This window comes from Cryptomeria japonica, chromosome 3 (assembly GCF_030272615.1).
Source record: "Cryptomeria japonica chromosome 3, Sugi_1.0, whole genome shotgun sequence".
NCBI lineage: Eukaryota > Viridiplantae > Streptophyta > Pinopsida > Cupressales > Cupressaceae > Cryptomeria > Cryptomeria japonica.
In genome coordinates, this window is record NC_081407.1 from 192,526,074 (window position 1) to 192,538,558 (window position 12,485).

General features: G+C 34.1%; 1 protein-coding gene across 4 annotated transcripts; it reads right to left on the minus strand.

Moving 5' to 3' along the window:
- Positions 1–6,314: 6,314 nt before the first annotated feature.
- LOC131037378 (uncharacterized) lies at positions 6,315–11,248 on the minus strand. 4 transcript variants are annotated; one of them, XM_057969505.2, is made up of 6 exons: positions 11,172–11,248; positions 10,177–11,053; positions 8,870–10,062; positions 8,442–8,733; positions 7,159–8,310; positions 6,315–6,935 (listed from the first exon to the last, which is right to left on the minus strand). In XM_057969505.2, exons 3-5 carry the CDS (start codon positions 9,292–9,294, stop codon positions 8,086–8,088), a joined length of 942 nt encoding a protein of 313 aa, XP_057825488.2. In that variant the 5' UTR covers positions 9,295–10,062; positions 10,177–11,053; positions 11,172–11,248; the 3' UTR covers positions 6,315–6,935; positions 7,159–8,085. The 4 variants fall into 4 exon arrangements, 3 of the variants coding, with proteins under 3 accessions (XP_057825488.2, XP_057825489.2, XP_059074134.1); XM_057969506.2 differs by having other exon boundaries at positions 10,177–10,985; positions 11,172–11,226; XR_009104212.2 differs by lacking the exon at positions 11,172–11,248 and having other exon boundaries at positions 8,442–8,749; positions 10,177–11,150.
- Positions 11,249–12,485: the final 1,237 nt, after the last annotated feature.

The window sequence follows — 12,485 nt, forward strand, 5'->3', positions numbered from 1 at the left end:
TTAGTTGATAATGGATCTAGTTAAAATATTTGTAGTATTGGCTTATTGCATAAAATAAATGTGGATACTTCTCGCATTCAACCCGATTCTCTTTCTATTCATGGCTTTGATAATGTTGCTCGAAAAACCTTAGGTATCATAACTTTACCTATCACAATAGGTCTCTGTAATGGTGAGGAAAATTAGGTCTTCACCAATTAAAATAATAAAACCACTAATCTTATCTAATAGACCAATACATTAAAAAGGAGGGTGAATCCAATTAGATCTAGCCACAATTCAATTAGGAAAAGGGCTGAAATGTTGATTAGATTCACTTGTTTATTTGTCTCTCCATGTTGAGTTGAATTTTGGATGTAAATTGTGAAGTTTAGGGTAAAATAATGGGCAATTGAAGTGAAACGGTAATTATTGATTGTCATAGATATCAGACAGAGCCACGAATAGGGATTTGAGCAAAAGAATAAGATTGTAATTGTTCCTGAAAGTTTGGGTTGAATTATTGGGATTGAGATGGTAGGTCGCCCTAGTTTTGTAACTTGGAGATAAGCAAGTGGGGTCTTTTCTGGATCAAGGAGACACAGAAAATTCATTTTTGGAAGCTCAGACATAATTCTTGGGACCGGGATGGTAGGTTACCTTGGTTCTCTACTTTTCACTCTATTAAAATCTAAACCTATTCATTGTCATCAACTCTATCAAAAGTTTCAATCATAACTCTTGAGTCAACTACTTGCACACAGAAAGAGAAGAAAAGGGGTTGTGGATAGGGATTTGCCTTGGTTTAACCCCAATTTAGGAATTACCTTTGAAATTGAAATGATAATTGTAATGGAAGTAGAATTGAATTGTAGTAAAATGCTTTCCACTTGAGGGAAAGTCGAGATCTAAGATTGAATGCTTGTAATTGAAATGTATACCTTGATGAAGCTTGCATAAATCCTCAGACAAAGGTTTTAGGATGTGATGTAGGTCTTCATAGAAGGTTGATCATGGATGCCATCTCGAATGCTTTAACTTGACTTCACTTCTTCCTCAATGCTTGATGAATGTTGGATTGCTTGCTCACTTGAATTGAATTTGCTAGAGAGAAATTAGAATCTTGATTAAGATCCTTAGATTTCAAATGGGAGGGGTTGACCTTCTTTTATAACTAACTATCCACAAACTATTTTAATTTTTGAAGTATGCCGACATGGGATCTAAATTCCTGCTCACTTGATGTGATTATTGTGAGGACCAAATTTGGGTCTTGATTGAAAGGGCTAGCATGTTGTGGTGCCATGGTCTTGAGCTAGGACTAGGGTTCCCTAACACCCCAGTCCTAAGAATCAAGAATCAACTTTGGGGAAAAGACAAAAGAGAAGGTGAAAATGCAGGTTTGTGAAGGGTGTGAGTGGAATCAAAGTAGGCACCGGGCATCGAAAGATGAAACACCAAGGTGAGGCATAGGTGAGGATGAAATTGTATGCAAATACAATTTATGATTCTACTATCCTATTACTTTACCTACACATATCCATGTCATGCTCGATACCCTTACCTATAACCTTCTTTTAGTGAGACCATGGTTGCATGTTATGCGAGTTGCCCCATCTACTCTTCATCATAAAGTTAAGTTTATCCATGACAATATCTTGTATACCATTGAAATTGATCATAAACTGCTAATTTGTTTACAAGCTAAATCAAATTCTCAATCTCTTTCAATTCATACACTGATTCAACAAGAAGAATCTTCCATTACTAAAGCTACTCCTTCACCCGAAAGTGTTCTCTTAGAAGATGATTGGGGTTCTTTAGATTTCACACCTTCCTTTGTAGGAGAATATAAAGTCCCTTCAATGTAATTTAACAAAAAAATGGATGATATGGTAGAACCTAAGAAAAATTCTCTCTTTGCTCAACTCAATAACAATTTTGTGGCTCTTCTACTTCTAGTCAATCTTAAACTATTCCTTCTAATCCTATTTATTACAATATTGTGACCTATGAGGCCCCACAATCTCTTCTAGATATGACATCTCATTATGGTCTTGGTTTTCATATTTTAGCTAAGCATGGTTATAATGACAATGGTTGTGGCACAAATGAACAAGGAATTAAGGTTCCTTTAGAAAATGATATATTTGAACCTTCGTTTGGACTTGAATATAATCCTTATAATCCCACTAGAAAATCTTGAACCTTCATTTTTGTTATAGATTACTTTACACCTTTGCTAAGGGCGTCCAATTCCATGCTTGCTTAGCACTCATTTTAGTGTGTTTCATTCTAGTATGCATTATAGGACTTCATTATGCATTTTATTATAAGATATGAGTCATTTCTCAATACAAATCTCAATAAAGCATTACATGGGACTTTAAATCATAATTTTTCCCTTTAATTCATTCATCTCCTCATTCATCACCTAATTAGGCCCTATTTTGATGTGTGGCCTTCCATATTTGACCCCGATCTCCAAACCCAATTTACATTTAATCTTGTCCTCTCCTCGACATCCAAAATCTCTGGTTTAAATTTCGGATCGCATTGGTGGGAGCGAGTCGACCTGGACAACCTAGTCCCGAGAGTAGGTCGACCTGCTCCCCGATGTTTTGGCTCAAATTTGAACCATATTATGGTCAGCTAGGTTAAGCGGGAAATCTTTTCCTGTGTCAATTTGTTTTGGGTTTTACACCCTAGAATGTTTAGTGAGGTATAAAGGAAATTTATCTCCTCATTTTAGAGAGGACATAATTGTGAAAGATTAGCTTTGTGATTTGAAGACATCCTATGAGGTTAAGATCTACAAATTAAAGGAAAAATAGAAAACATCAAGATTTCAATTAATTTTTCATCATCAACATGGAAGCTTCAAGATATATTTGAGGATAATAGGGAATTACTAACCGATGATTGGCTAGTACCTCTCCCTTTGGGTGTGGCATGATTTCATATTTTTCTCATGTTTCTACATATAAACTTCAAATCTAAGTTTCACTCTTTCAAATTATGTGATTGATACAATTTCATTTTCAATATCATTTAGGGTTTTACTCTAATACATTTGAGTATATCTCTAGGCTATCTTTTATGCATCATTAGCTCATAAGAATCTTAGACACATCTAAGATTTAAGAGCACACATAATTCCAATTTTGATATTGACTATTTTTGGAGGTGGAAATCACCAAAATAGTGAGTTGACTAAGGCAAACCCCTATATAGCCACACACATACCATTTTTCTGTCTTGCAAGTTTAGCTGCAGGTCCAAATCCAATTTTGACAAAGAAATCCGCCTTTCAACATTGTCATAGACCCAAATCTCTAATTTCAATCGAATTTGCAGGAACCAGTCACCTAGGGCACCCTAATCCTAGGAGCAAGGTGATGTGGGTGCCCCAATCCCCTCAAAATTAGCTTAGATTTTACTGGTGACCAGAATAGGTCTTCAGAAACTTAGATCTAGATTCTCAGTCAGTTTCTCTGTATCAATTCAACTCAGTCCCTGCATAAACAACCCAAATTTGAATCACCAGTACATTATCATATTCTTGTTTTGTTCCCATATTTGATTTATAGTTTGCAGAATGTTGTTGCAATCTTTTTTAGATTCAAGTATTAAACTTGTCTTTTGCATCATTTCAATTATCATCTCCAAGTAGTAAAGGAATAGAAACCCTAAGAGAATAGATCCTGAATTGACTCTCTTGGATAAGAGGTTAGTCAATCATATTCATTTCTTGGAGCTTTTCTATTCCAATGTGATTGGCAAAGGGGATTTCTCAACCTAGTTGACCTATCCTATTTTCCACCATCACAATTATAAAAGAATTTATCACTTAACTTTAGGTTTCCACCGATCATTGTATACAACAATGCCTATAGTTGTAACTTGCCTATGATATGAATCAAAAGCTTAGAATTAAACAAAATGTGTCAAAAAAGTAGAGTTTTAATTGTATTTATATCAATCTATATTTGATGAATTCCACAAGATTTTAAAATGAGACATTATAAATTTGGTGAATTTTGCAGGATTTTTAAATGCTACAATAAAAATTTGACAGTTCTTATGTGATAATAAAATGATATATGAAAATGTTGGGCAAATCAAAGCTAAAAAAAGAACACATCTTTTAATTTTTAAGGTGATTATGGACCTATAACTAGCATGGAGTTATATCTAGATTGAAAATATGGGTCCTCTAACATAATTAAATTATAATGTCATTGGCAAAATGATTCTTCCAATGTATTTAACATTTAATGTTTTAAGTGAAATGGATCCTCATACACATTGAGCTTTATATGGTGTTGGCAAATATGTTGGTGAAATAATACATACATCTATTTTTGGAAAAAATATTAATTACAATATTAGAACCGTATAGGTGCTATTGGTAAAAATATTAATTACCTATGACTAATAAAATAAATTAACGAGAAATTAAAATGCATTGAACCAATAATTCACACATTTTAAATGATTTATACAAACTATTCTCCAATTGATGAAGATTCACCACTAAATAAAATCTCCTTATTAAGAACCATAATTTTGATTCTTATTTTCTCATATTTGGGAAAGATTAATGAACTCCCCAATATTATCTCCAACCTATGTTCCTAACACACCTATCATTGAAGACATTGAAATGCTTATCACATGATACACTTCCTCATAATTATTAATTTATATGATTGCATGAGCTTATATTTTCAAGGATTTACTTTTTCATATGATATTTTTCTCTTCATTTTATACCATGGGTTTGACTAGTTGTATGGGTATATCATATCACTAATACTCTTAGTTTGAGTTTCCCATATATAGGTTCTTATAGAGAGTTGTCTCCTATAGTAAGTTGTCTCCTATATAAGGCAAGCCTTATGCTTCATGCATTGTGTCATCTACCAATTGTCAAAGTGAGATAAAATGGGACTACATTATTTTGGCACATGTATAAATTCCCCTACCACCTTTTCTTTATATCTAATTATTTTTTCTAGAACCCCATTTAGAAGTGTAGGCAACTTTTATTCATTCTTGTGCCATAAAGCTAGTCATGAAATATTTTTCCCTTAGTACATTTTGCATGTATATTGATGATGGTAAAACTGACCAATGGCATCTTGTTGGGTCCATTGTTTTATATATAGACCCTATGATAATAACATTTGATATCTAAATATTACATGTATAATTGTGAGTGTTATATATTTATAGATGCATGCTGATTATAAGATTCGCACACCTCAAATTGGAACTAAAATAAAATGGTGAAATTGGAACTAAAATAGAATGGTGAAATTTACATATCTATGCCATTTTTCATTTAGTTTTGGGTCCATTTCCTTATTCTATCAATTGTGAATGTTCATATGGAGTTATTTTCTTATGTAGTCACCTCTTTATTTAATTTTAGTTATTAATGCACACATTTATATTTACACATTACCCACGTTGATTTACAAAGTCCCTTTATATGTGCTTAGCTTTATATGTCCTCGCTAAGCATAGGGTCAAAGGATTAACCTTATAGTTTTATAGCTACCAATTCAATTCAGATGAAAATAAATAAATTTAAATTGAATCTTGCATATTATTTGATTGGATGCATTATCTTTGATCACCAAAGAGTTATCTTCATCTCCAAATGTAGAATCAATTCATATATTATTTTTTTTGTTTATGTTTTAATATATCAAATTATGTTGGTTACTATATCAAATCTATGGGTGTAAAAATATTTATGTGGTTTATACTTAAGCACAAGCCCAAACTTGACTCTACATAATCAAATTAATTTTTTTTTATTATAAGATAAATAATACTTTGAAATACTTTAGCCAAGATTAGTCGTACTATTACCATCACAATGTCTTGATTTATTGATGGTCAAACAATATCAAAATTTGAGATCCAACATAGATAATTAGATTCTTCTACATTTAATCAAACCATAAGAGTGACCTTTAAAAATAATCCATCTATGAGCCATCGCAAAATATATCATATTTAGTATCTAAATCAATACTAATTAATGATTATAGAGCTAAGCATCTTTATTATCCTACTTTCTTAAAATAATATGCATTAATTGTTTTATATTTCAATACATAATTATATTTAATTAATCAAACAAATTAATAGTTTAATATCTAATTACATTTTATCATCAATCTAAATTAAAGTATTACTTGTGTCTATTACTAAATTAATCTTAACTACCAAATTTTGTTTGACAATTATTTTATTTAATGATTAAAGACACAAAAGAAATGTAAATAGCTATCGACTTTTCAAAATCCATACAATTATGATAAGACAAGATTTTTCTAAAAATTGAGTGCAGAAGAAAATTCCATACATAAAATATTAGAAATGGATAAAACAAAGATGACCAAAGCTTTTCAACAGCTGGCAATCAAAGCAAATCACACTTTCAATACTTTTACTTTGTTTTTTTTTCTTCAGCCCCTCATATGCTGCTAACTTTTATATAATCTGTCAATAATTCTTTGCATTATAACTAAAGCTTTCCCTTCTTCCCCTTCATCCACCTCTATTGGGACACTTGTTAGCTTTACATCATTACTTCTATGCGGGGTTTGTAAAATTGTAATCATCAATTCCTTTCGAAGTGGGAAGGATTGCAAATGGGTAAATTACAGATTGAATTTTTTGTAAGGATTGCTACCAGACCTTACAAGGAAAGCATTTATAGAGATTGCACTTGATGAGCTTTCCATTTCTAGCGAATGCTCTCCTTTCTCAATCTGAATGACTGTATCCACTTCAGAAAACAAATTTTCATTCAACTCGAACAGTGCTGTATCCACTGGCATCCCTGTATCCACTTCAGAAAACAAATTTTCATTCAACTCGATCAGTGCTGTATCCACTGGCATCCCTGTTAAAACGGCATACCCTCATAGCGGCCTCTGAAACATTTAAAACATCAACACAAAGAGGGTGGACGTTAAAGAATTGGTAGAAATATAAGAAACGTAAAACACATAATTTTAAAAACACGACTAAAAAAATTGTAACATGTTTTTCCCTCTTCAATACAAAAAGGAAAAGTCACTAAATTCACTTTTCACAGGAACTAAGCTTGTTTTCCACTCAAAATAAATTGTTGTGTTGAGAAAAAAGTGGTATTACCGGTCCTTCAATGAAATTCCGAACCCATGCATATCTATCATCAGGAACTTCAATTTCCACGCTTTCCAATTGTGGCGACTCTCTTCCACACCCCGCTCCAGCACCCCACATATGCTCTGCAGCTGGTCACATCCTAATAAAATCCTGAATTTCAACCCTTAACATTTGAAGCCCTGCTAGAGAAGAAAAGCCCGATATTGTTTTCAGTTTGGGACAGCTCGACACTTTTAAGAGACTTAGGGCCCTGCTAGAGAAGACAACTCTGATATTGTTTCCAATTCAGGACAGTTTTTCACTGTGAGAGACTGAAGCACCTGGTTATTAACCCTGATAATGTTTCCAATTTCAGAAATATGGACAATTCAAGAGACTGAAGCCCTGTTGGAGAAGATAACCCTGATATTGTTTTACAGTCACATCCCAAAACTTTAAGAGACTGAAGTCCTATTAGAGAAGATAACTCTGATATTTGTTCTAGTTGGAGACTTTCCAACACTTTAAGAGACTGAAGTCCTATTAGAGAAGATAACTCTGATATTTGTTCTAGTTGGAGACTTTCCAACACTTTAAGAGACTGAAGTCCTATTAGAGAAGATAACTCTGATATTTGTTCCAGTTGGAGACTTTCCAACACTTTTAAGAGACTGAAGCCCTGTTACATAAGATTACAATGATAGTGTATCTAATTTGAAACAATACTCCACTTTAAGAACCTGGAGCCCTGTTAGAGAAGATAAACCTGATATTGTTTCCAATTTGGGGCATTTCCACATGTCAAGAGTATTCAGTCTCTCTAGCTGCTCTAAGTGCATTTCTTTTAGATTCCACATGTGTAGAACTTTCAATGATTGAAGTCTGGGACAAACCTCTCCACTAATTAGCAACTTTGATATATTATCCAATCTGTTTAATTCTATGGTTTCAAGGCTATTCATCCGGTTGCTTGAGAAGAATCCAAATTAGTTGAATCTGTACCTTTGCTAAGATCCAAATTCCCACTGAAGAAGACACCCTCCCCAAACCACAATCACAATGATCCAAGATAGCTAAGTTGTTTAAGTGATCGCATGAATTGAACATTGCTATTAAATCTGGAAGCTTTTCCAAAGACGGAGAGTAGCAAATCTTCAGCACTCTCAACTCAAAACTGGCCTGGCATTCACAATTAATCTCAAACAATGAATTAGTTCTCAGTAGTAAACAATCTTCGCTAAACAATTTTTCTGAAATGCATGCTCTGCCATTAAGGGAGAATGAATTTCCAGAAAAGAATAGGGAAATACCTGGGTATTGATCTGCAACCGTTTCTGAAAAGTGCCCCACAAATTTCCCACGCTGTTAACAGATAAATTGTGCAATTTTCGTAGAGGAATCCAGGAAGGAATGTTTTCTAATTCGCAACCAAGGTAACCACGGTTATCTATGTCAAGACACAGGAGGTCAGTCTCAGCGGAGTCATTTGAACTACCTATAAAATAAGTAATTATGGTTTGGACTCTGGAGGGACGAATCCTTGAACGAATTGAAACACCTGCCCTTTGTTTCTGCCAGGATTTGTTCAAATCCGTTTGCTTCCTACATATAAGGATCACTGTTAAGGGTTAAGTGTGTGGTTGGGTGGAAAAAGGTTATAAAAACACATAAATTGAAAAAAATAAAAATAAAAGCTTTCTAGAGTTTTAATTTCAAAAAATGTAGAGAAGAAGCACACCATAGATCTACGAATGTCTGATCTCCACAGCTGAGGGCCCAAGTCATCTGCCATTTGCCCTTCCAGATCGTGCATTTCAAAGCAGTGGAAAATACAATCGAACAGGGACACCATAGATCTAAGAATTTCTGGTCTCCAAAACCGAGGAGGGCCCAAGTCTGCCATTTGTCTTCCAAGATCGCAGAGTTGATCTTGCATTTCAAAGCGTAGGTAGTGTTACTGTTGCCCCATGACCAGTTCAAGTAGGCACTTTCTTGCAGGTATTGTACTGCATGTTCAGCACTCCAACCAGATGCTTTCCAGATTGTTATAGCATCACTTTTCAAATGAAGTTGTTCTTTCTTATTGAAGAAAGAAGTTATACCTATAAATATCTGTTTCTCCGCTCTGTCCAGACCATCAAAGCTAATTTTAAGTCTTTGCATTATATCTTTCTGCTGGATTTTCTTAACCTTTTCCAATTCTAACTACCAATAATGTTTATCTCTTCGATAAACATGGGTGCCCAGAACTTTAAGCGAGAGAGGTAAACCTCCACAGAATTCCACGAAGTTCTCAACCAATTTTTCTTATGAAATGGATGGACCCTGTCCACGAAAAGCATGTCTACAGAAGAGAAGTTGAGCACGATCCTTATCCATTCCCTTTATCTTATAACGGAAATCTGTACCGCTTAAGACACTCTGGTCATGGGTTGTCATGATTACAAGGCTACCAGAGCTCAGCAAATCTTCAGGTAAAAGGGCATCTAACTGGTCCTCATCATGATCTATATCATCTAGGATTATAACGAAATGCAAATGCCTTGCCCTTCCCAGATGATTCTTCAGCTTTCCATCTTTAGACTTTTAATCTCTTGATCTTGAGGGAAAAGATCTTCTTAGAACTGACTTTGCAAGCAGTGTAATTCACCTCTGGCATATGATTCTCTCACATCAGAGAGAAAACATGATGTATGATAGCTAAACTCTTCCTGTTAAACAATTCTTTTGCCAGGGTAGACTTGCCAAAACCCCCTAGACCAAAAATCCCTATTATGATGACCTTGTCCCTAGCCCTCTTTGAACAACACCTTTCAAAATCTTGGACGAGTTCAGCAAGTCCAACCGGATATTTAGCAACATCTAATGCTATACTGTTTTTCTTTTCTTGCACTACTTGTATCACACGAGACAATTTTTTCACACAAATTGCTGGAATCGAAAACAGAAAGTCATCATGCTAGGTTAAAATGAATGTAATGTACTGAGGAAAGGAAAGACATGAATGAATCGTAATTGATATAAAACAAATGACAGTAATCTTACTCTTCATGCCGGCTAAGTTCATAACCAAATATGTCTGCAGCAGATGCGAGGGCCTCTTTCCATCCATTCAACCTATCAAGATTTCTGCCTTTTCTTTGATAGTCAGAAAATGCCACAGCATACTGTGACTTGTTGTCAATGTGGCGTAGCTCCCACGGCTGGACATGGTAGAAGACAGGAATAAAGAGAGCATCAGTTTCTTGTAACATAAGAACCAGCTCTCGTCTAAACACCATGAGGACTTCGCATATCTTTTTGAAAAAATGGCTATTTGCACACGAGATGAGCATATGGCGTTGTGAATGGCAGACGTAATAGAACCTCCCCCTTCGATCTCTTCGGGGTCTAAAAATGCCTTAAGAAGGTCATAGAGTTGTTTAGCAAGGGTTTCTTTGACGTCAGGACCTCGATGACTGATGAATACATCATACAGTTTAGCACATACAATCGATCTTGCCTGAGGATAGGACGAGGATGAAGCCATGAACGCAGGACTAGACCTGCAAAATGTATGAAACGTCCTAAAGCAGAAAGGGCTGGATTTGATAAAGGGATACAGCAATAGCAAAGGATTTATATCTGTGCACTACATAATTGAGGAGGACGAAAGAGAACATTGTGGGGCCAAACCCAGAATTATTAATTCTTTGAAAGCGGGGATTTAGAGAGACGTGCATCACGGCAGCATCTTAGCACTTAAAAAAGGAAAGATGTCTCGAACAGTAACTCAAGCCTTTCTACTTGGCATATAATACTCAACCTTGAAAGCGACAAGGGCATCTCTCTCATGTGGAAAGCATTCAGAACAGCTGGTCATGACAATAAAGAAGCTTACCATTACAGATAATCTCTCCATTTTAACAACAAATGATAACCTCTGCATCAATGTTTTATTGAAAAATACTCAGACAGGAATTAAATAAGTGGCGAACTTAATTAAAAATAAAAAAATAAATGGAGAAGAAAGAAATGAAGAAAGAAGAGAGAGTACTTACCTCCAGAGCAGAAGGCAGGAACAGGCTTAAAAACGGTGCTTAATAAGAAGAGGGGTTTGATAGTATTTATATAAAAAAAAAATGATTATGATATACAGCTGGATGGAAGAGGAAATACAATGTATCTCATTTATGGGCTTGATTGGGACTGGTCACTTGGAATAAGACAAAATTGCGAATCTTATCTTCTTCTTTCGTGTGTTATACGGAAGAAATATGATTGTAGAGTAGACAAAATTAACTAAAACAAAATTTCAAATTAATTTCACCGTCCCCCAAACGAAGTAAAGTAAATCAAGTCAACAAAGATTTGGAAAACGTAATTTTCATCATTATTTCTTTTCTAAAGCAAAATATTAAATCATTTTTTTAGTGTTTGCTTTACATAAAACAAGAGGATTGCATTGAAGTTCTTGCCTAAGTCAACAAAGATTTGGAAAACGTAATTTTCATCATTATTTCCTTTCTAAAGCAAAATATTAAATCATTTTTTTAGTGTTTGCTTTACATAAAACAAGAGGATTGCATGAAGTTCTTGCCCATAATTATTATAGGATAGAATAGTTGTTAATTGACAAGGTAGTTACTTATTAGAATTGAACATTATAATTGAATTAGCTATAATCATCAAAATTGCAGATAAAATTTTTCGTAAGAAAGATTTAATAATAAGATGATAGTTACATATTAAGTATTGCTTAACATTATGAATATTTGCAAAACATTATACCAGTGTTCAATGACTAAACATCTATGAACTTACCTTAAGAATACAACACAAAGCACATGTCAATCTAGTGGAGACAATCATTCTTAATGATCTGTAAATATAGTCATGAAGAAGCACTTTCATTACTAGATCTATCATGCTTAACATCCAAAGTTATGCAGAAAAGCGAATGAGAGAAGTTATATGTGGAAATCATGGAAGATCTTTTATTTGCAAACGTTAAAAAAAGAAAGCTTCATTCCTTGCCAAGTAGAATTTATATCTAATGACAAGAAGTCTTCTTCTTTTGGCTAGGAAAATAGAATCCTAGTTCTCATCTTGACAGGGCAGTGGATAAGGAGCAGATCCACCTACTCTAGTTGTAAACTCATGGATATTAGAAATATTTGCAATACGAAGGTTTGCAAAATAGAGTGAATACAAAATAGATGATTGAATATGTAAAAAGGAATTTGATAATTCAAACTTTTCTTGATTGCAGCAACTAGGTCATCATGTTCAATGTTTCTTAAATTGGTGGTAGCAAAAAACTATAGACAATCATATTAGGTTAATTGGATAGCTCAAGTACATCAATCATCATA

Coding starts and splice junctions, on each gene's coding strand:
- LOC131037378 (XM_057969505.2), bottom strand. CDS start 9,294: ATGCAAAGACTTAAAATTAGCTTTGATGGTCTGGACAGAGCGGAGAAA. Junction 8,734..8,869: donor CAGACATTCGTAGATCTATG/GTGTGCTTCTTC, acceptor CCTTATATGTAG/GAAGCAAACGGATTTGAACA. Junction 8,311..8,441: donor GGTTGCAGATCAATACCCAG/GTATTTCCCTAT, acceptor TGTGAATGCCAG/GCCAGTTTTGAGTTGAGAGT.